At 44.4% G+C, this 24,247-nt stretch overlaps 1 protein-coding gene across 1 annotated transcript in view; it reads left to right on the forward strand.

Moving 5' to 3' along the window:
• Window positions 1-23,855, forward strand: part of LOC111963418 (protein Daple-like) — an 81,616-nt gene extending 57,761 nt beyond the window's left edge. The window contains exons 18-31 of the mRNA XM_070443411.1: window positions 4,740-4,881; window positions 5,083-5,280; window positions 5,663-5,824; window positions 6,130-6,407; window positions 8,400-8,543; window positions 9,158-9,344; window positions 9,622-9,767; window positions 9,860-9,949; window positions 10,743-11,026; window positions 14,936-15,139; window positions 16,409-16,474; window positions 16,636-16,704; window positions 16,928-17,151; window positions 21,278-23,855. Of these exons, the coding sequence (XP_070299512.1) occupies window positions 4,740-4,881; window positions 5,083-5,280; window positions 5,663-5,824; window positions 6,130-6,407; window positions 8,400-8,543; window positions 9,158-9,344; window positions 9,622-9,767; window positions 9,860-9,949; window positions 10,743-11,026; window positions 14,936-15,139; window positions 16,409-16,474; window positions 16,636-16,704; window positions 16,928-17,151; window positions 21,278-22,246 (3,163 nt within the window). The 3' untranslated portion in view covers window positions 22,247-23,855. The remainder of the gene's footprint in view (window positions 1-4,739; window positions 4,882-5,082; window positions 5,281-5,662; window positions 5,825-6,129; window positions 6,408-8,399; window positions 8,544-9,157; window positions 9,345-9,621; window positions 9,768-9,859; window positions 9,950-10,742; window positions 11,027-14,935; window positions 15,140-16,408; window positions 16,475-16,635; window positions 16,705-16,927; window positions 17,152-21,277) is intronic.
• Window positions 23,856-24,247: the final 392 nt, after the last annotated feature.

Here is a 24,247-nt window from a genome sequence, read left to right on the forward strand (position 1 = left end):
GAAATAAAAGCTGAAATAAGTAATTATCTCTACTATTATTCTGACATTTCACATTCTTAAAATAAAGTGGTGATCCTAATTGACCTAAGACAGGGAATTTTTACTATGATTTAAATGTCAGGAATTGTGAAAAACTGAGTTTAAATGTATTTGCCTGAGGTGTATGTAAACTTCCGACTTCAACTGTATATACTGTAAGATATGTAAACATTATTAAAGTGGCATTATTTGGAGCGCATTGTATAAAGTGACTAGTGATTKGTTTGTTAAAGTGGCCAGTGATTGGGTCTCAATGTAGGCAGCAGCCTCTCTGAGTTAGTGATCACTGTTTAACAGTCTGATGGCCTTGAGACAGAAGCTGCTTTTCAGTCTCTCGGTCCCAGCTTTGATGCACCTGTACTGACCTCGCCTTCTGGATAGTAGCGGTGTGAACAGACAGTGGCTCGGGTGGTTGATATCCTTGATCTTTTTGGCCTTCCTGTGACATCGGGTGCTGTAGGTGTCATGGAGGGCAGGTAGTTTGGCCCCGGTGATGCGTTGTGCAGACCGCACCACCCTCTGAAGAGCCTTGCGGTTAAGGACGGTGCAGTTGCCGTACAGGCTGTGATATAGCCCGACAGGATGCCCTCGATGGTTTTGGGTGACAAGCCACATTTCTTCAGCCTCCTGAGGTTGAAGAYGCGCTGTTGCACCTTCTTCACCACACTGTGTGAGTGGACCATTTCAGTTTGTCTGATGTATACGCCGAGGAACTTAAAACYTTCCACCTTCTCCACTGCTGTCCCTTCGATACGGTGGCACTGTATTATCCTCAAAGCGGGCAAAGAAGGTGTTTTTTCCCTGTACTGGTCTTGTTTGATTGCCTTGTGGATGGAATAGCTACACTGTTTATATTCAGACATATTCCCAGACCTCTTTCCATGGTTAAATGTGGTGGATTGCGCTTTCAGTTTTGCGCGAATGCTGCCATCCATCCACGGTTTCTGGTTAGGGTAGGTTTTAATAGTCAGTGGGTACAACCTCTCCAATGCACTTCTTTATAAATGCACTCACCGAGTCGGCGTATAGGTCGATGTTGTTCTGAGGCTGACCGGAACATATTCCAGTCCGCATGATCAAAACAATCTTGAAGTGTGGCTTCCGATTGGTCGGACCAGCGTTGATTGGTTCTCGTCACAGGTACATCCTGTTTGAGTTTTTGCCTATAAGACGGAAGGAGCAAGATGGCGTCGTGGTCGGATTTGCCGAAAGGAGGGCGGGGGAGGGCTTTGTATGCATCGCGGAAGTTGGAAAAGCAGTGGTTGAGGGTGTTGCGCATGCACATAGGGCAATCAATATGCTGGAAGAATTTAGATAGAAATGTTCTCAGATTTGCTTTGTTAAAATCCCCAGCTACAATAAATGCAACCTCAGGATGTATGGTTTCCAGTTTGCATATAGTCCAGTGAAGTTCCTTGATGGCCATCTTGGTGTCTGCTTGAGGGGGAATGTACACAGCTGTGACTATAATTGACGAGAATTCTCTTGGTAGGTAAAATGACCGGCACTTAATTGTAAGGAATTCTAGGTCGGGTGAGCAGAAGGACTTGAGTTCCTTTATGTTGTTATTACACCATGAGTCGTGTAATGCATTCATAAGCATACACCTCCGCCCTTCCTCTTCCCAGAGAGGGGTTAATCTGTGTCGGCATGATGCATGGAGAAGCCTGYTGGCTGAACCGATTCCGACAACATATCCTGTGAAACAGAGAATGTTATCATCTCTGATGTCTCTCTGGAAGGCAACCCTTGTTTGAATATTGTCTACCTTGTTCTCAAGAGACTGGACATTGGCTAGTAGTATACTCGGGAGCGGTGTGCGATGTGCACGTCTACGGAGCCTGGCCAGGTGGCCGCTTCGCCTTCCCATTCTGCGGCGTCGTTGTTTTAGATCGCCTACTGGAATTAGCTCCATTGTCCTGGGTGGTGGTTTGAACAGAGGATCCGCTTCTCGCATCTATGCGCTCTCCTTCTTGCATCTGTGCGCTCTCCTTCTTGCATCTGTGCYCTCTCCTCCTCTCACCTTTTCCCTTCGCTTGTGGACTTCAATGCACAACACATCAGCTGTATGTGACCTACATTGTTGTCACTATATTAGCTAAAGTAGTCAACATAGCTACAATCATGCAGTAACATTGGTGTATAGTCAGTAAGCAGTTTAGCACTTACACCGGTGGCAATAAATTTGTAAAACCAAAAGCATTCCTTGACTTGGAAGAGTTCCAGTGTTGTTGTTTAGTCATAGCCAGCTAGCTAATTCTATTTGAGCAGGGTGTTTGAGTAGGATAAGCTAGATAGCTGCATTTGCTAGCTAAGTAAGTGAAACTGAACGTGAAAAATTACTCTCTTGCTTCTCCTTTATTTTGGAAGAAATTGATATGTTCATAACTGTTTAACTATTGTCTTTCTCTGAGTCAATTACTCACCGCATTTTGTTCACTGCAGTGCTAGCTAGCTGTAGCTTATGCTTTCAGTACTAGGTTTATTCTCTGATCCTTTGATTGGGTGGACAACATGTCAGTTCATGCTGCAAAAGCTTTGATAGGTTGGAGGACCTCATCTGGAAGGTGTCATAATTACTGTGTAAGTCTATGGATGGGGTTGAGAACCATGAACCTCCTAGGTTTTGTATTGAAGTCAATATACCCAGAGGAGGACGGTTGTCCTCCGGCTACACCATGGTACTACCCTACAGAGCGCTGTTGAAGCTACTTTAGACCTTCATTGCAAAATAGTGTTTTAATCAATTATTTGGTGGTGTGTTTATATTTAGTATAGTTTTATCTAAAAAGGAATTTAAAACATGTTTTACTATTTTTATGAAATTCACTGAGGATGGTCCTCCTCAGAGGAGCCTCCACTGATCTACCAGAATGCATAATTTTACATTTTAGCCATTTAGCAGACACTCTTATCCAAAGCGACTTACAGTTGCGACTGTAAGTAAAAAAACATTTAAAAAAACATTTCCTTAGCGAAGTTATGGTGGGGAAATACATTTCGGGGGGGGGGGGGGGGGGGGAAAAAGACCGGGGGGGGGGGGGGGGGGGGGGGGGGGGGGGGGGGGGGGGGGGCAAAAGACCAGTGGCGGCAGAACGGAGTGCTCGAGTTGGGATGTAGGGTTTGAGCATAGCCTGAAGGGGCAGTTCCCCTTGCTGCTTCGTAGGCAAGCACTATGGTCTTGAAGTGGATGCGAGCTTCGACTGGTATCATACTACCAAATTCTTTACATCTACACTGTCCCAGTATGCCACCACACTACCAGTGTCTCAGACACATAACCACGTGTAGGCCTCAATATCCTACCCTCATAATACTGAAGCCATTTTGTAATATTATTTTACATGGGAACCGAGTGTTTTTGAGTATTTTGTAGTAGGTATTTTTGTAATTTATTGCATGTGCGTGTGTGCTGAAATGCTTCTTGGCCCCTTGTGAAAATATGTGTTCCCAATGTCCACTTTGGATGAGGAACAGGGGTCATGTTGGGTTTTGTAAAGCTCAAAGTAAAGGGGCTTTTCATGTTAAGCCAGTGTTATTTGCTTTAGTGMTTGCTGCCCAACCTTCCTACCTACCTACCTCCTGTGCCAGGTATAGTGGGTGAGTCCGGGTTTATGTTCAAAAGTGTGTTGAAAGTGTTTAATCTCTATTTATCTCCGGCTTTATTTCTCCATATTTTATTTTGGCTCTCTATTTCTACTGTGGTGTGTGTGTGTGCGCACGTCCCTGAATACTCCTCTCTAAAGGGGTCAGAATAACTACAGCGGCACGTGTGCAGTGTTCAATTATAACCAATTTCTAAGACTGTTTGGGGTATAGCAAAATTACAGGGGAAAGATGGTTTCCATTCCTGTGTGGCTTGCAGCAGTTTAATTTTCCCTGGAAAACAGGGAATCTCGTCCTGCCGGGTGAGGTAGCATACAGTCACAGTGAGCACCAGACCTGTGTTCAAGTAATGTTCTTTTTTTATTCATTTTAATTTTTAAAATGTTTTTWAAATAATTGGAGTGTTTGTTTGAGCCTGCCTAGAATGCCAGATGGGTGAGGTTTCTGGTGTTTTTGTTTCTGGTATCCTTTGACAGCTCTTTGGTCTTGGCCATAGTGGAGTTTGGAGTGTGACTGTTGTGGTTGTGGACAGGTGTCTTTTATACTGATAACAAGTTCAAACAGGTGCCATTAATACAGGTAACGAGTGGAGGACAGAGGAGCCTCTTAAAGAAGAAGTTACAGGTCTGTGAGAGCCAGAAATCTTGCTTGTTTGTAGGTGACCAAATACTTATTTTCCACAATAATTTCCAAATAAATTCATAAAAAACCCTACAATGTGATTTTCTGYWTTTTTTTTCTCATTTTGTCTGTCATAGTTGAAGTGTACCTATGATGAAAATTACAGGCCTCTCTCATCTTTTTAAGTGGGAGAACTTGCACAATTGGTGGCTGACTAAATACTTTTTTGCCCCACTGTATATATGTATGTATGTGTATATATATATGTATGTATGTATGTGTATGTATGTGTATATATATATATATGTGTGTGTGTAAATTTGCATCGTTCTGTAGGAATTTCCATTGTTTGATCATGGCACCTAAATAAAAGCACCGCATTCCTGATTAATTTGAATCAATGAAGTCATTTGTGTCTGGGACTGTCTATTGGACTTGATATGACATTTAGACATACTGTATGCCTGTCACAGTAAGTACAAGATCTTGGAAAGTAAGATCGAGTCAACGCTGAAGAAGAATCTGGAGATCCGTGAGGAGAAGATTCATGGTCTGGAGTCTCGACTGGAGGAGTCTAGTAGTCTTAACCAGCAGCTGCGCATTGAACTCAGCACCGTACGTACCTATACACCTCTTTCATTCACACAGAAACACACACTCCTACATATTTGAAGCACACACATTCTCTACTAATCATACTCTTGCACACACACACACACACACTTTCACTCTTACTTCTACTCTCTTTTATGTAACTTGTTCACTTACAATCTTTTCCCCCCCCCACACTGTTGACCTCTGTGCTGTGGTGATCAGTTGAAGAAGACTCTGGAGGCTCTGAGACAGAGGCAGGAGGAGGAGGAGGCCCACTCCCACAGCTCCACACAGCAGGCTGCAGTTCAGGGTCAGGTCCAGGGCAACAGCCAGGGTCAGGAGAAGTGGGAGACAGTGACGAGAGAGGCCACCGCAGAGCTCCTCAAACTCAAGGACCGCCTCATCGACATAGAGAAGAACGTGAGTGGTGTTCTTTGTATAGGGATGGAATGGGTGATATAGGATTAAATTAAAGGCAAGGTTCGAATGTTTGATTGAGCTTCTGATAAGGATTCCTCAGTAATGGCTGTGAATGCTTAGAACATGAGTAGCTAAACAGCAACTACAGTCTCTGTCAAAACATACTGGCATAAGCATGTGGCAAACTGTTATATAAATGGTATACACTGAGTGTACAGAACGCTTTCGACACCTTATAGAGTCCATAKCCCYAYGAATTGAGGCTGTTCTGAGGGCGAAACGGGGGGGTACGCAATTCAATATTAGAAAGGCGTTCTTAACATTTTGTACACTTGGTGTATTGTCCATGTATAATCTTACCCACTTCCCTCTTTCCTTTCAGAATGCAACCTTGCAGACAGAGAAGCACCTACTGAAAGATCAGCTGAGACAGCTAGACAACCAGAACAGCCAGCTGAATGCCCAGAATGTGGCCCTACAGGGGCAGGCTGTAGCACTGCAGCAGCACAACACAGCCCTGCACAAACAGACAGCCAAACTACAGGTACTAAAATACATACTACAGTGGCTCTACTCCAACATGCTACTGTGCTTCTCGCTCTGAGCTTGGCTGTGTGGTGGTCTGGTGGTTGTTTTTGTTTTTCACCCCATTGTTTGCATTCTTAGAGTAGCTGTGTCAGTTGTTGCCTATGTAGATGTTGTAGGATGACCAATTTGAGATGTAGAAAATGGAGATGTTGTGATAATCTGAGAATTATACCTCTGTGGTGTGTTTGAATGCCAGCTGACGCAGACAACATCTTAATGGTTTTAATAAAGTGATACTCTTCCTTTGTATCCTTCCGTTAGGTGGAGAACTCTACCCTCAACTCCCAGAGTGCATCTCTCATGGCCCAGAATGCCGTGCTGCAGGGCCAGGTGGGGGCTCTGGAGAGCYAGTCGGAGGCGTGGCAGCGGCAGCGGGAGGAAGCGCGGGCGGGTAGGGAGGGCGTGCTGCAGGACCACGAGCGCTTGCTGAGCGTTCACGAGAGACAGGCGGCGGAGTACGAGCAGCTCATCACCCAACACGCCACCCAGAAGGGCAACCAGAGAGCTCTGGAGAAGGAGCACCGTGCACTGGAGAACAAGTGGGTCACACACAGAACACACATACATACACACACTCACAGGGGTTACACAAACCACTAGGCAKAAACCACTGGGCACACACATGTTTTTATATACACTCCCGTTCAAAAGTTTGGGGTCACTTAGAAATTAGTGGGAGGCCCCGGTGCACAACTGAGCAAGAGGACAAGTACATTAGAGTGTCTAGTTTGAGAAACAGACGCCTCACAAGTCCTCAACTGGCAGCTTCATTAAATAGTACCCACAAAACACCAGTCTCAACGTCAACAGTGAAGAGGCGACTCTGGGATGCTGGTCTTCTAGGCAAAAGGATAAAAAAGGCAATAAATCAAGAATAAATCATTTTCTTTACATTTCTTTACACCTCACACACCAAGTGATTGCACACATATGGGTCAGACCGAAATGGGTCATACACACACACACTAGTGGTTTCAGATATCACCCTCTTCCATGGAAACTGTTCTCTTGTTTGTCTGCACACACCACACACCCTTGTTTTTCCACCGTCCCTCCTGTACTGGAAAGATTGTCCTATAGAGCCCCACAGTGGAGGAGTTATAATACCCATAAAACCAAGCGGTCAAACAGGCAACTGGTTCCAATCATATTTCCACCATTCATTTTTCCTATAGGGAATTTTAGAAACACTTAAAATAAGGGCTGTGTTTTGTGTAGGCTTACCCTGGCTTGACGTTTTGATAACCATGTAAATCTCTCTAGGACAAGATGACTTTTATCAATATATTCAGCTCTATTTACTCTCAGATTCGAAAATGCAAATTAGCATCAAAGTAGACATCATGCAAAACTACAAATCACTGCAAGCACCTGCATGTAATCTGTAGCTGACACCTTTTCTTAACAGGTATTGTGTCTATTTAAAACTTGCACAAGACTGTTCACAGAATTGTCAATTTTAAAGACATTTAGCCAATTTATTCATTACTACATTTAGCTAACATTAGATAGTTAATACAGATATTCTTACCTTTGCCTCGATTCAGCAGTCTCATCCAAATCATCATGGTATTTGTAGTTCTTTATGATAGCCACATTAGCAGCTAATTAGCGTTTCATTTTGGGGGGGTAAATCCATGCAAATATATTGATAAAAGTCACCTTGTCCTAGAGAGATTTACATAGTTATCAAAACATCAGGCCAGGGTAAGACTACACTAAACACAGCCCTTATATTACGTGTTTCTAAAATCCCCTATGGGAAAAAAATTAATGGTGGAAAAGCGATTGGAACCATTTTCCTGTTTGAACGCTAGGTTTTATGGGTATTATGACTCATTATGTGGTACTCTATTYTGAACCTTACCGTCAGTTCAGTTTAAATGGAGTGATGTGAGAGGCACTGTGGACTGGCTCGCTGACTAATAATCTCTCCTCCTAGCCTTCTCTCCTTTATGAATAATGGAGTAGGGGCCTGGGTTTGAGGCCCATGGATTAGAAGAGTCTGCCTGCTGTACCGTCAAGGGCCTAATCAGCTGGAATGTCAGCTGGTCTATATATGGGTTGTGTTTTTGTTAGGGCACGCTGGAGCAAAATGTTTTTTAACAAAACTAAAATGAGTGGTTATTGGACAGGTTGAGGTAGTCCCTCCCTGTTTCGGTCAGTGTTTTTCTTCTTCATTTGGTGAAAATGAATGAAACGACCCTGATGGGATAGCCAAGGTCTGTGATCATGGCAGCTCTTAGAACAAACCACCACCACGTCACAGGCGCTCAATATCTCATGACTTTTCCAACCAACTCTAGTCCAATCTAACATCGCTATTGTTGTTTCTTTCTTATTAAGTGTAAAGAGAGGTTAGGTGGTTTGGTGATCATTAGGAATCTATAAGAGATGGGATCACCATGGCCTATTTTAGATGTAACACAACACACAACCTGGGGACAGTTAACTGGGCACCATATATCTGTTTATGTGACTACTGTGGAGGTTCTATCTTTAACCCAGTCTCCGTGTCTCTCTCTGTGCAGGTACATAGTGCTGCTGAAGCAGAAAGATGCCATGGAGACAGTGGAGTCCACCCTTCAGAAGGAGAGGGAGAGTCTAGGAGAGGAGATCCACAAAAATGCGCTGATTCTGGGGGAGAACCAGAGTCTGAGGGGGGAGGTGGACCGGTGAGCTCAGTCAGTACAGCAGCACCTCTATACAACCACACCTACTAACTCCAGCTTTACAAACGTCACCATATGGGAGAGAATGAAGGTAGCCTAGTGGTTAAGAGCATTGGGCCAGTAACTGAAAGGTCACTGGTTTGAATCCACAAAGCCGGCTAGGTGAAGAAATGTGCACTTGAGCAAGGCACATTATTCTAATTGATGCTCTAAGTTGCTCTGAATAAGAGTGTGCTAAATTACTAAAATGTAGAGAACCGTGTTTCCAATGGAAAATATGAGTGCAGCAGAAACACTGGTAGAGTACAGCCTGACGCTGGTACCCTCTGGTGGTTACATACTGTAATGGCTGACTTTCTCCTTATCTTGCTCCGTATAGACACACTACCACGTATCATGTAACACTACAATCAGATAAAACTTGTTGCCAAGTGGAAAAGTCTGTGAATGGGCTGAAACAATCAGTATGGCTGAACTCAATGCAAAAATCGAACAAAATTAACTAACTACAAAACTGACGATCTGACCCTAAAATGAGGCTTTTGAAGAGTGATTTATTTTGCAAAGCACCAGGACCTCATATGTCTCTTCATACTGTCTCTTGACATCCCCTGTAGGTTGACCCAGACTCACTCCCAACTGCGTGCGGAGTATGACGGGCTGCAGGTGCAGACCAAGGAGTTGAAGACCGGTCTGAACAGAGCTCAGCTGGAGGTAAACCGCTGGCAGGCCAGATACGACTCGATGAAGGAGCAGCACCAGGGCCTGGACATCTCCATGACCAAGCTGGACAACCACTGTGAGGTACACAGACCACTGACACTCGAGGACTGCAATCAGCTACTGCACATACAGCTTTTATGCTTTAGAGACTTGAAAGTGCAGTTTCGTCCAGAAGTAGGCTTAATTTGTGTCCTAATCTTTAATATACAACTTCATCAGGGTCAGTGTAACCATTGACTTAAACCATATGAAACGTTTAGTGCATTTCTAAAGTTGGATATAATGCAATTGAATTGTAGTGACACATGTACATGCTGCAGTTTTAGCAACAGTGTGTATCTGTGTGTTCTGTCTCCAGCTGCTGACCCGTCTGAAGGGGAACCTGGAGGAGGAGAACCACCACCTACTGAGTCAGATCCAGATGTTGAGCCAACAGAACCAGACCCTGCTGGAGAGAACCATGGAGAGCAAGGAGCTCTACCACGAAGAGCAGAAACAGTACATGTAAGTAGATGTGTGTGTGTGTGCAGGTATAGAGGAAAGTCATTTTGATAATTGAATGTCATAAATAAATCTAACAACTCCTGTGTTTCCAGTGACAAGTTGAACTTGCTCCGGAGGCAGAAGGAGAAACTGGAGGAGAAGATCATGGATCAGTACAAGTTTTATGATCCAACCCCTAAAAAGTTAGTACTGTTACATTTTGATTTGCTAATGTAGCTTAGTCAATTAACTATGAATAGGATGACAAATGGATCCATTAGCAAGCCCTAGATCCCAGAGCTTTTCCTGGTCAGGTCATATGGTCAGTAAACCCTCCTGCCCAATTGTCCTGTATGCCTATAGCCTACCTTAGCTGTCCTCGTGCTCTCACAGCTTGGATAGAAAGTTTGTGCTGCATAAAACCTGTCTATTAATGCCAAATACAATCAGTCCACCATCAAAASAATAGCTTACTATGGATTGTTTCATTATGTAGACAATGTAGTCTAGCCTACTAGCCTAMCTATAGCTTCTGTATTTACAGTATTTAGCAGGTATCCTTTTTATATTACACATTGGAACTTGGACTCCACGCTGCCGGGGTGATCTTTCTCATCACTCGTAGGCTTACCAGTGTTCACAGAAGGGGAGGTCACTCTCATGAGTGCCGCTGGGCCTCTGGTAGTCATCAGCTTGGTTTTCTGGGAGAGGAGGAGGAGGGCTGGCACTATTCTCGAGAGGTGGAAGAAAAGGAGGAACAAGGCCACTGTCATTGCCAGGCCCGGGCAGTGAGGTCTCTGAGGGGCTGGCAGGCTGCTAGTACTATGTGCTGCATCAGTAGGCCGACTAGCTTCCACCTGCCATGGTGTTTCGTCTGTCGAGGATGAGGTGGTAGCTTTGCTGCAGGCGTTTCCACTAGTCCAGTGTGACCTATGGGCTGAAGTTAGATGGATGTCTGAGTGTAACTGTGATTTCCTTTTTGTCTGTGTCTGTCAGGAGGAACCATTGGGCCGGGGCCAAGGCTCTGGCCAAACTCATCAAGCCCAAGAACAGACAGGACAGCTCCAGGGAGAGGGTGCGGAGCGCCCCTGACATTCCCCTGCCCGAACCTCCCACCTTGGACTTCCCTGACGTCCCTCCCCCCACGCCTCCCCCTCCACTGCCCCCACGCCAGTCCTGCCTCAGCCTGGACTCTGTATGGAACCACTCTCTGGAGGAGAACCACCATGGACAGGGACACTTCCCTGCCCTCAACCCCACCCCCACATACTCCAGCAGAGGTAAGACAGACAGAGGGGATGTCTACTCATCCAGGGTAGTTCTACCCCTGAATAATGGAAGTTGTCCTGGCCCTACAGTTCTACAAGTCCTATTTTTTTCCACAAGAGGTAGCTGTAAACTAGCTACACAAAATCTAAAATGTCTTCCCCCTCAAACTCATCTTGCCTTTGTTTTTTTGAAGTCTGTTCTTCATTCTCTACTAGTTCAATGGGGATCTGTTGCATGACTAAACATTTTAATACTTTATCTCGTCATCTTTGTTGGGCAATTTCGGGCCCTGTTCATTTATATAATGCATGCAGTTAACTACTTTCACTCAATCTCTTTCTCCCTCTTCTCTTTGTCATTGTGTGTAAAACATAACCCCCTCCTGTTCAGTACCCCCATTCCTTGCCCCAGCCCTGTCAACAGTAACCACAGTCCTGCCAGCAGTACCCCCTGTCACTGCAGCCAAGCGGTTTGGCTTTCTGAGGACTAGGAGTCAGGAGAAGGTTCCCAAGACGCCTCCCTCACAACGTTCTTGCTCTAGACGCCTTCGCTTCTGGTCCTCCTCTGACATCCCCACCTGCACCACCGAGCCCCTCCCACCCATCATTGGACAGTTCTAACACCACCACCTTCACTCATTCCTCTTTATAACACCACCATCTTCACACATTCCTCTTTATAACACCACCATCTTCACTCATTCCTCTTTATAACACCACCATCTTCACTCATTCCTCTTTATAACACCACCATCTTCACACGTTCCTCTTTATAACACCACCATCTTCACTCATTCCTCTTTATAACACCACCATCTTCACACGTTCCTCTTTATAACACCACCATCTTCACACGTTCCTCTTTATAACACCATCTTCACTCATTCCTCTTTATTTACCCCCTTCTTTTATCTGTAGCATCTTTACTTTTTGGCCCCGTAATTATTTCCTTACAGAAAACAGATGTCTTAATGCACACATATACACACTTATCAAGCTTTCCTCCCATCACAACACACACACACACACACACACACACACACACACACACACACACACACACACACACAACCACACACACACACACACACACACACACACACACACACACACACACACACACACACAGAACTCTGAACTGAACAGGCTAGTTTGAGGCCTCCATCCTCACACCAGGCACTCCACTCTGGTAGACCCTGCAGTAAGTAGCCTTGTTTTGGATTGGAGCCCCCCTTGCTGCAGCCATCCAACAGCTTTGCCTACTTCTGTGAGAATGAGAGATCTGTGTGTCACCTGATATGGTTAATCATGTAAAGTGGGTAACTGTGAAGAGCGATGCCTACCATCCCAATAAAGGCAGTTAATCTGTCTGCTCTGTCTCTTAGTCTGGCAGCCAGTATCAATACCATGTTCCACATGGATGAAGGAATGTTGAGAGGAGAATTACTTGGAGGCAATCTGCAATATTTACTGCTATTCAAAGGARTTCTGCTCCCCCCCCAGGAGTGATATAAATACCACTTAGGGAGTGATTGAGTGTTTAGGTTGCCTGTGTACACATGCTCTCTGTGCCACGTTGTTCCATGTTAAGTGTTAGCCTGTGTTGCATTGCTGATAATGACTGCCTCCAGCTAGCACTATACTCTCCCTGACTCTCCTTGTCTCACACCCAAACACCACAATCTCACATCTTCCTTTATTCCATATCCTGTACTCTTGTGTGCCGTGTGTCTGTCACTTTCTGCCATGCTTTTTTACAATCACCATCCATCTCTTTTCCCTCCACACCATTCTTGTCATCCCCTCGCTCAGCCCACCTTAATGACAATGGCTGTGCTAAAATACATAATAACTGTTCTATTGGATCTATTGATGTATGTGACTACTAAACACGGTAGGCTTTGCATCAATGACCAATCCCATGCTTGACTGAGGGAGCAGGGAAGGGAATCAAAGGCTTTGGCCWGCCAGTAGCCTACCAGACACCCTACTGACTGAGACACTGCTGTCTGTTAGCGTATTAACGCACTCTTTTTTTCACCTTTATATAACCAGGTAGGCTAGTTGAGAACAAGTTCTCATTTGCAACTGCGACCTGGTCAAGAATAAAGCAAAGCCGTTCGACACATACAACAACACAGAGTTACACATGGAATAAACAAAACATACAGTCAATAATACAGTTMAAGAAAATCTATATACAGCATGTGCAAATGAGGTAAGATAAGGGAGGTAAGGCAATAAATAGGCCATGGTGGCAAAGTAATTACAATATACCAATTAGACACTGGAGTGATTGATGTGCAGAAGATGAATGTGCAAGTAGAGATACTGGGGTGCAAAGGAGCAAGATAAATAAATAAATACAGTATGGGGATGAGTTCATTGGATGAGCTATTTGCAGATGAGCTATGTACAGGTGCAGTGATCTGTGAGCTGCTCTGACAGCTGGTGCTTAAAGCTAGTGAGGGAGATATGAGTCTCCAGCTTTAGTGATTTTTGAAGTTCGTTCCAGTCATTGGCAGCAGAGAACTGGAAGGAAAGGCGGCCAAAGGAGGAATTGGCTTTGGGGGTGACTAGTGAGATATACCTGCTGGAGCGCGTGCTACGGGGGGATGCTGCTATGGTGACCAGTGAGCTAAGGCGGGGCTTTAGCTAGCAAAGACTTGTAGATGACCTGGAGCCAGTGGGTTTGGCGACGAGTATGAAGCGAGGGCCAGCCTACGAGAGCGTACAGGTCGCAGTGGTGGGTAGTATATGGGGCTTTGGTGACAAAACGGATGGCACTGTGATAGACTGCATCCAATTTGTTGAGTAGAGTGTTGGAGGATATTTTGTAAATGACATCGCCGAAGTCGAGGATCGGTAGGATGGTCAGTTTTACGAGGGTATGTTTGGCAGCATGAGTGAAGGATGCTTTGTTGCGAAATAGGAAGCCGATTCTAGATTTCATTTTGGATTGGAGATGCTTAATGTGAGTCTGGAAAGAGAGTTTACAGTCTAAGCAGACACCTAGGTATTTGTAGTTGTCCACATATTCTAAGTCAGAACCGTCCAGAGTAGTGATGCTGGACGGGTGGGCAGGTGTGGGCAGCGACCGGTTGAAGAGCATGCATTTAGTTTTACTTGTATTTAAGAGCAGGTGGAGGCCACAGAAGGAGTGTTGTATGGCATTGAAGCTCGTCTGGAGGTTAGTTAACACAGRGTCCAAAGAAGGGCCAGAAGTATKCAGAAWGGTGTCGTCTGRGTAGYGGTGGATRAGAGAATCACCAGCAGCAAGAGCGACATCGTTGATGTATACAGAGAAAAGAGTCGGCCCGAGAATTTAACCCTGTGGCACCACCATAGAGACTGCCAGAGGTCCGGACAACAGGCCCTCCGATTTGACACAATGAACTCTATCAGAGAAGTAGTTGGTGATCTTTCTCTCTCTTCTGAGATCTAATCAGACAGGAAACTGCCAAGGCCTTCACTTCCTGTTGAAGTAGAACTGTCAGTGTTCTATTCTGTCTCAGCAGGCCAAGGTTCAGCCTGAATAAGTAAAATTGGATTTAGCCTATTATACTTTCGTTATGACTAATCGGATAGCAACATTGGTAGGTCCAAAATGCCTCTGAAAACCATTGGTGTATGTACCTTGTCATTTGGAAAGGTCTGACTGAAGAAGTGATAATTGAGACTACTATACATCAGTGTACCGTAGTAAACACGCCAAAGGCCAGGAGTCAACTTGTTCCCTTAGAAAGCTTTTGCTGACGGTAACCCTTCTCTGCTTTAACAAATGTATAGTCCACCTGCCCTAACTGTGTCCACTGTCCAGCAGCCTCCAGCTCACCTGCGTCTGCTGWGTCCAGAATGGGGTTTGTTTGGAAGGATATGGTACAATCATAGATACTAACTGCTCTGTCATTGTTTCCCTAGCACTAAACAACAGTGGAGTGTCCAGAGGCAGGGAGCTGTTCCGTGCTTCAGGGGGCAGCAGTGAGGGTGTGAATGGCACTGAGGAGCTGTACGCCAGACGGAGAGGTGTGGAGCTAGGGGGGGCTGCTGCTCACTCCACCCCCGTCAACCAGCCCTCCACCTCAGGCCTGACACCCAGCTCCAGGCCTGGACGCAGGCCCAAAGGTACAGTGGGCCCAATGCCCATGCYCTGCCGTCTTCAATGACCATGACATAGTATAGGCCCGCAGTATGTCCTTTCTATGTCATGAAACAAATTTGCTTCAGTCTCTACTTAGTCATTAACCAGGTTTCCATCCACAGTTTTGTGGCAGATTGGGCAAGTTTGCAATTTTACTGCAACTTATTTTGTGACAAAACCATTGCAAGAGTTGAAAATGCGATGGAAACACATTTAACTTCTGCTTTAATCCCCCTTCTTCTCTGTAACCATTACCCAGGTTGTTGCTGTAAATGAGAATGTGTTCTGTCAACTTACCTGGTAAAATAAGGGTTAAATAAATGTTATTCAGTACATGACACTTCATCACAAAAGTGATTTTTATGTGCACTACGTATTCACGCACAGCATTTTATCTGCACCAAGTCAGTTTGATGGAAACCCCTTTGGTGGGGAAATGTGCATCTTTTTTTAAATATTTGCATGACAATCTGTCGCCAATTGGATAGAAACCTAGCTAGTGTTCTAGAATAACACCAAACAGGTGACTTAAGTCCCTAATCCCCCAGAATGCATTGTTTACAGTGCTGAAAAATCTGGCTGACAATCAGTGTTCAGTGCTTTCTAATGGAATAATTCTGCTGTCCTCAGTCAATAATCACAGTCGCGGTCTAATGGAAAGTTTGTTTACTTTGCTTGAAACCTTCTGGTCGAATCTCAGAACCTTGTCCCATCAACTGGGGAATAGATACACAAACACTTACAGGAAGGAGCCTTGTGGTTTTAGGCTACATCATCTTGCAGAGTCAGTTTCTACATGATATTATACAGGAGCAACATTTGGATTCAGTATGTAGATACTAAGTCAACTATCTATAGTTTATCTATAGGCTGTCATATAGGGTTGAAGCGTGTTGAGAGACATAAGCTTATGGTTATGCTCATGTAAAATGAAAATCTTTTTTATACTTGAAATACTGGCGGCTCACTTCCTACTGTGTGTAAATACAGTAGTTTTAGTTTTTAGTTTTTATCCTACAGCTTGGAGATTACCCTTAATCGCCCTTTACTTTACTTTCAGTGTGTACACTTTCAGTTGTAAAGTGGGACAGGAACAGTTAATAAGAGACGTTGGTGCAATGATGTGGTAAAGTTGTGGGGAAACGTCTGTTAAGACCAATGACTCATAACACGTACCTTTATCGCTCTATAAATGTGTGATGACGTGAATGAGTAACTCTCACTTCCCCCTTTTCTGTCTGTGTCCTCTGCAGGTTTCATCTATGAGGACGACTCTCGGGTTCACTCCCCTGATGCTCATTTTGTCCATGGAAACGCAGGTAAAGAACAAGGATGATCAATACATGTCAGACGGCTCTGTGTCCCTCTCACTAGGTTTCTTTCATTCTTGCTCACTCTCTTTTTTCTTATTCATTCTTTCTCTCCCTTACCTCTCTGAGCCATAGTGAAAATGTAGTCCCCTCCATCTCTTTCTCTGCAGGTTATCGACCAGGCTCTGCTGAGCTCAGTCGCAACACCTCCAGCAGCAACTCCCCTGTCAACTGCAAAGGTACAACCAGCATCTATTCCTATCTGTAAACCCTGCAAAGTACCTATTCAATAGATTTTTTTATTTTTTACAATCATTGCTTTCTATACCAGACTTGATGTTACACTAAGCATATCTCCAACCGCTATTTTAGCCTGCTTTTTGGTACTATCTATCCCCAACTACGGACTTAATGAAGTCATTTTCGGCAGTTATCTATCTCTACCTCCCTCTGTCCATCCAGATTCCCTGGAGCACCTGCAGGACCGTTCTGCCAGTCTGCCCAGTGATGACGTAGTTGGCCTTAGTCACGACGTGTCCCACTCCCTGACCCTCCCCTGGAGCGCAATTGTCCCTTACGACACACACTCCCACACCCCGGTCCAGAGGAGTGCTCCCCAGCCTGGCAGCGAGATGGTCACCTTGGAAGAGTTCCTGGAAGAGAGCAACACCCTGTCACCACCCACTGTAAGCATTGACACACACATACGTGCCAACCACTGTAAGCATAGAGAGATAATGTGTCATGTGGAGATGGATGAAGGGTGTGGGATGTGGGGGTACTAGCTTAGTATGGCTAAACATATTCATCAACAACTGGAAGATCTGACACATACTATGTCATAAAGTGATGTATGGGGGGGTTTGGCATGAATGGCGTTGTGGATATAGCCAGTAGTTTTGCTTGACACATATATTCTGGGTTGTTAAATTTCACCAGCCACTATAAGCATACAGTGTCATATGGAAATGGATGAAGGCATTGTGGCTTCTTATGGCCAAATCTCATGTTTTAAATTATGATGTGCAATCATTTAGTCTAGGTTGGCTGAATTATTTAACTATCTCCCAAAAAGAGCCTCTAAAATATGAATGGTCTGAACTAAGTTTGTTTTTTACATCTGCAAATGAGGAATACTGAACAGGTTTCTCTCTTTAAGTCCCCAGTTTCAGATATAAGGTAAGGTCTAGTTCTGTGGTGAGTGATGCTATGTAAAGCASGTTTTTCAGAGAGCGAGAGCGCTCATCCTAGAATATCCGAGCATATCCTGGGGGTATGCTAATTTTGTATAGAGCAGACCTAACTCTATTCAATTAATCTAAACAGGAACATTTTGAATTTGGCAAAAAATTCAAAAGGAAATGATCTCAACAGAGAGAAATGTCCTCCTGTGTGCTACCTACAGCATATCCCTCTACTAGAATGCCCATACTTCAATGAAGAGATCTTCTCCATCCTAGAGGGGGAAATCCAATCATTTCCAGGCCCAGGGACATGTACTAGTCTGTGGTGACCTAAATGCTAGAACTGGACAAGAACCTGACACCCTCAGCACACAGGYGGACAAACACCTACCTGGAGGTGACAGCATTCCCTCCCCCATATGCCCCCCTAGGCACAACTACGACAACATAATCAACAACTCCTGAGGCTCTGTCGCACGCTGGTTATGTGCATAGTTAATGGTAGGCTTCGATGGGAATCCTACGGTAGGTACACCTATAGCTCATCTCTTAGCAGTAGTACCGTAGACTACTTTATCACAGACCTCAACCCAGAGACTGTGTTCAGTCAGCTCACTGACACCTCTATCAGATCACAGAAAAATCACAGTCTACTTGAACAGAGCAATACTCATCAAAGCCATAGGAACCAAATAATATTAAATGGTYTAGATGGAAGGAAAGTAGTGTGGAAACATACCAAAAAACAATTAGGCAACAACACATTCAATCCCTTTTAGACAACTTCCTGGACAAAATGTTTTACTGTAATAGTGAAGGTGTAAACTTAGAACAGTAGAAAGCCTAAACAGTATATTTGATCTCTCAGCTTCCCTATTAAATCTAAAAATGTCAAGCAGACAACCTAAGAAAATTAACAATGACAAATGGTTTGTAATGAATCCATAAACCTAAAAGAAATTGAGAAATGTAACCAAAAACATAGAGACCCTGAACCTGAGCCTACGCTTTCACTATGGTGAATCACTAAAACAATACTTCTATGCCATCAAAAGAAACATCAAATTTGACATACAAATMAGGATCTGGATAAAAATACTTGAATCAGTTATGGAACCCATTGCACATTATGGTTGTGAGGTCTGGTGTTCGCTCACCAACCAAGAATTCACAAATTGGGACAAACACCAAATTAAGACTGCATGCGGAATTCTGCAAAAATATCCTCWGTGTACAARGTAAAACACCAAATAATGCATGCAGAGCAGAGTTGGGCCAATACCTGTTAATGATCAAAATCCAGAAAATAACCATTAAARTCTACAACCACCTAAAAGGAAGCGATTTCCAAACCTTCCGTAACAAAGCCATCACCTACAGAGAGATMAACCTGGAGAAGAGTCCCCTAAGCAAGCTGATCCTYGGGCTCTGTACACAAATCCCAGGACAGCAACACAATTAGACCCAACCAAATCATGAGAAAACAAAAAGATAATTACTTGACACATTGGAAAGAATTAACAAAAAATCTGCGCAAACTAGAATGCTATTTGGCCCTAAACAGAGAGTACACAGTAGCAGAATACCTAACCACTGACTGACCCAAAATGTAAGGAAATCTTTGACTATGTATAGACTCAGTGAGCATAGCCTTGCTATTGAGAAAGGCCGCAGTAGGCAGACCTGGCTTTCAAGAGGATACRGGCTATGTGCACACTGCCCACAAAATGAGGTGGAAACTGAGCTGCACTTCCGAACCTCCTGCCAAATATATGACCATATTAGACACACATTTCCCTCAGATTACACAGACCCACAAAGAATTCTAAAACAAATCCAATTTTGATAAACTCCCATATCTATTGGGTGAAATACCACAGTGTGCAATTACAGCAGCAAGATTTGACCTGTTGCCACAAGTAAAGGGCAACCAGTGAAGAACAAACACCATTGTAAATACAACCCATATTTATTGATTTTCCCTTTTTTACTTTAACTACATTACCAGTCAAAAGTCTGGACACACTTACTCAAGTTTTTTTTTTTTACTATTATCTACATTGTAGAATAATAGTGAAGACATCACAACTATGAAATAACACATATGGAATCATGTAGTAACCAAATAAGTGTTAAACAAATCAAAATACATTTTATATTTGATATTCTTCAAAGTAGCCACCCTTTGCCTTGACAGCTTTGCACACTCTTGTCATTCTCTCAACCAGCGTCATGAGGTAGTCCTGGAATGCATTTCAATTAACAGYTGTGCCTTGTTAAAAGTTAATTTGTGGAATGTCTTTCCTGAATGCGTTTGAGCCAATCAGTTGTGTTGTGACATGGTAGGGGTGGTATACAGAKGATSGSCCTATTTGGTAAAAGACCACGRCCATATTAATGCAAGAACAMCTCAATTAAGCAAAGAGAAATGACAGACCATCATTACTTTAAGACATGAAGGTCAGTCAATCTGGAAAATTTCAAGGACTTTGAAAGTTTTTGCAACTGCACTTTAAGAAACTATCAAGTGCTATGATMMAACTGGCTCTCATGAGGACTGCCACAGGAAAGGAAGACCCAGAGTTACCTCTGCTGCAGAGGATAAGTTCATTAGCGTTACCGGCKTCAGAAATTGCAGCCCAAATAAATGCTTCAGAGTTCAAGTAACAGACCCATCTCAACATCAACTGTTCAGAGGCCTTCATGGTTGGATTGCTGTAAYGAAACCACTACTAAAGGATACCAATAAGATGGAGAGACTTGCTTGGGCCAAGAAACACTAGCAATGGACATTTGACCAGTGGAAATCTTTTCTTTGGTCTAATGAGTCAAAATTTGAGATTTTTGGTTCCAACTGCCGTGTCTTTGTGAGAAGCAGAGTAGGTGAACGGATGATCTCCGCATGTGTGGTTGCCACCGTGAAGCATGGAGGAGGTGTGATGGTGCTGTCTGTGATTTATTTAGAATTCAAGGCACACAACCAGCATGGCTACCACAGCATTCCACAGTGATACGCTGGGTTGGGCTTGATCCCATCTGGGTTGGGCTTAGTGGGACTATCATTTGTTTTTCAACAGGACAATGACCCAACACACCTCCAGGCTGTGTAAGGGCTATTTGATCAAGAAGGAGAGTGATGGAGTGCTGCATCAGATGACCTGGCCTTCACAATCACCCAACCTCAACCCAATTGAGATGGTTTGGGATGAGTTGGACAGCAGCGTGAAGGAAAAGCAGCCAACAAGTTCTCAGCATATGTGGGAACTCCTTCAATACTGTTGGAAAAGCATTCCAGGTGAAGCTGGTTGAGTGCCAAGAGTGTGCAAAGATATCATCGGGGCAAAGGATGGCTACTTTGAAGAATCTCAAGTATAAAATATATTTGTATTTGTTGAACACCTTTTTTGGTTACTACATGATTCCATAGGTGTTATTTAATGTCTTTATTAGTATTCTACAATGTCGAATTTTTTTTAAATAAAGAAAAACCCTTGAATTCCCAGTGATCCAGGAATTTGAGCATGGAGAGTTATAGCTCTGGATGSACTCCCTCCCTGGGTGATGAGGGTTTATTTCCTTGACAAATCTGTCTACGTACTGTTTCTGTCTCCCTTCTCCCTCCCCTCAGGTGCAGTCAGGCAGTCGGGAAGATCTGGTGGCGGACTACTTCAACCCATTAGAACAGAGAGAGAGATCCACCCTTTGTCGGCCCTCTCCTCTGAGAYATGGAGCCAAGACCCCCACCAGCTATGTTACGCCCACTGTGAAGAGAGACACAGACCGCCACCGGGCTGGCGAGGGGCCAGGCAGGACCTCCAAACCAGGCCAGTGTGTCAAGCCCAGCGTCCGGCTACAAGAGGGATCCACCTCCATGCCCCAGTCCCACTCACAGACCCTACCCAACCGGACCAGCAACGGGTTAGGGACAGGGGGGCGGCCTTTACCCCTGGGACCCTTTTCACCCTGTGGAGGAGGTCTGGGCAGCAGCAGTTTGTCTCGGACCTTCAGCCTGGCCTCCGCTGACCTGCTGCACTCCAATGGTCCAGGTAGCTACCTGCCAGACATGGAGGCAGGAGGCTCGCCCAGCCGAGGTGGTGGGGATGGGGTGGTCAGGAGGCCTGGGGCTGGAGCCACGGCCAGGGAGCGCCCCCAGTCTGCCAGGTTAGCAGGACCCTTGGACATAGACCCCCGCAGACTGTCTCTGGCTCCACCCAAAGAGGAACCTCTCAGCCTGGCCCCTCCCCAGCACCACTCCTCCCTGTCCCTGCAGCCCAAGTGCTACGGAGGGAGAACAACACCAGGCTCCACCCCCAGGAACAACAGCCCCAGCTCCGGACTYCAGCAACAAGGACAGCCCACCCACCAGAAGAACCACTGTGGGGAGGTTGCCATGTTGAGGGCAGCGCCGGCTCTGAGGCTGGAGGAGCCACAGGAGGGGGATGCGAGGCTCCAGGCTAACTGCCCGCTGCTGAAGAAACCAGAGGTGGGGGGAGGAGGWGGGGGGCTGAGCTGCAGCACAGAGGAGCACCCCAGGAGCACCRCCCCAGACCCCAACAACGACCCTCAGACTGTGTGGTATGAGTACGGCTGTGTCTAGGAGCCGTTATTGTAGTGGCAGGCCTCAGTACTGTACAAAACCTTTTCTTCCTGCTAAACCACAGGATACCTGGTCTGGCACCGCTAGGCTGGTCCTCACTGTACTGGACCACATCCTTTCTGTTTCTGACCATTTGAAACTTCCTAGCTGCTTTTAAAGCTTCATAAAGGAAATTCTACCCCAAAGAGAACACCACACCACAGGGCGCTGTACCCAGCTGGCAACATATGGTTGATTTGCATGACCAACACGTGGGCATGGTACTTGGGACCGCCAGTGCCGCAGTTACATTAACGTGTACAGGAATGCTTTGAGGAAGGCAAAAGCACTAGAGAGCAACGAATGTATTTTTCTTTTCTTCTATTGGACAACACTGGTTGCTCTATGTGCACTGTATGCACAGCACAGTGGGTCTGGCCCTGTCCAATGAGTTCTATTCTGAATCTGAAAAACTAACATTTTGGGGAAGGAGAGAAAGACCACTCCCAGAGTAATTGCATGGTAACGTCTGTCCTCCATCTTTAGGAGCTTGAGGACAGATTGTTTATCTCAACACAGCCTCAGTGACACATTACTGGAAATGGGTCCGCTCCCACTTTGAACATGCTGTTTTCTGTTGCGTCTGTGGGTGACCCAAACTATAGGCTTTTGCGTATATCTCATCTCAAAGTGAAACTGGCTTGTGGGGAGCATGTAATTCATCCCATATCTGTTTTTGTGTACGCGAGGCAGGACGAAACAGGCAGATATACCATAGAGGGAGGGAACACCAGACTGACCAACTCATGAAGAGAGACAAAGCAGGGCTTTTTGTAGCAAGAGGGGACCATTTCTGGAGGAAAGGATTGAGTGAGTTTAAGATGAAGAAAGATGGAGATTTGGAYATGATTGACATAATGGTGATGATGGACAGAGAGAAATTAAGAAAGATGAATGAGAGTTTGAGACATTGGTCAGGTTGAAGAATTAAAAAATGAAATGTATAATGTTCTCCATGACTAACCACCATTAATGCCCCCAGAAAACTGATCCCTATACAATAGATATCTTGTATGTGCAGAAAAMAAATCTTATTTTCCAAATACAATCCGAAGAGCACTATAAGACAAGGATGAATAAGTAGATATGTGTCTGAACACTGGATACATTTTTATTACAGAAAACTAATCGGTGACATTATCGACAAGAGGCTATTAAAGGATTGTCTTTTTAGTTTTGAATTATTGATAGTGGAATTATAGTTGGAATTATTACATTTTGTATATTTTTTTTACACCGCTACCCAGCTCTAAAATGTCAGTAAGACTCAATGTATTTATTATGTTCCTCTCAAATGACAAAACTATGTCTGCTTYTTTGTGTTTTTATCTTCTCACCTAAATGAGTTTGTTGTGAAGTTGAGTGTGTGGTTCACTAAGGGTGGTGTCATTTTGAATTGTGCACAACCTCTCATTATCGTAATGTATTGATGCGTTTTCTGATAAAAATCTCATTAGACTTCTCTATTAGGTAGACGACTAGTCCGCCTATTAGAGTGTATTATAGTACAGTTGAAGTGGGAAGTTTACATACACTTAGGTTGGAGTCATTAAAACTTGTTTTTCAACCACTCCACACATTTCTTGTTAACAAACTATAGTTTTGGCATGTTGGTTAGGACATCTACTTTGTGCATGACACAAGTAATTTTTCCAACAATTGTTTACAGACAGATTATTTCATTTATAATTCACTGTATCACAATTCCAGTGGGACAGAAGTTTTTGGGTCGATTGGAGGTAGGCCTTGAAATACATCCACATCTTCAAACTCAGTGCCTCTTTGCTTGACATCATGGAAAAATCAAAAGAAATCAGCCAAGACCTCAGAAAAAAAAATTGTAGACCTCCACAAGTCTGGTTCATCCTTGGGAGCAATTTACAAACGCCTGAAGGTACCACGTTCATCTATACAAACAATAGTACGCAAGTATAAACACCATGGGACCACGCAGCCGTCATA

The sequence above is a fragment of the Salvelinus sp. IW2-2015 genome, linkage group LG4q.2 (genome assembly GCF_002910315.2).
Source record: "Salvelinus sp. IW2-2015 linkage group LG4q.2, ASM291031v2, whole genome shotgun sequence".
Classification (NCBI taxonomy): Eukaryota; Metazoa; Chordata; class Actinopteri; order Salmoniformes; family Salmonidae; genus Salvelinus; species Salvelinus sp. IW2-2015.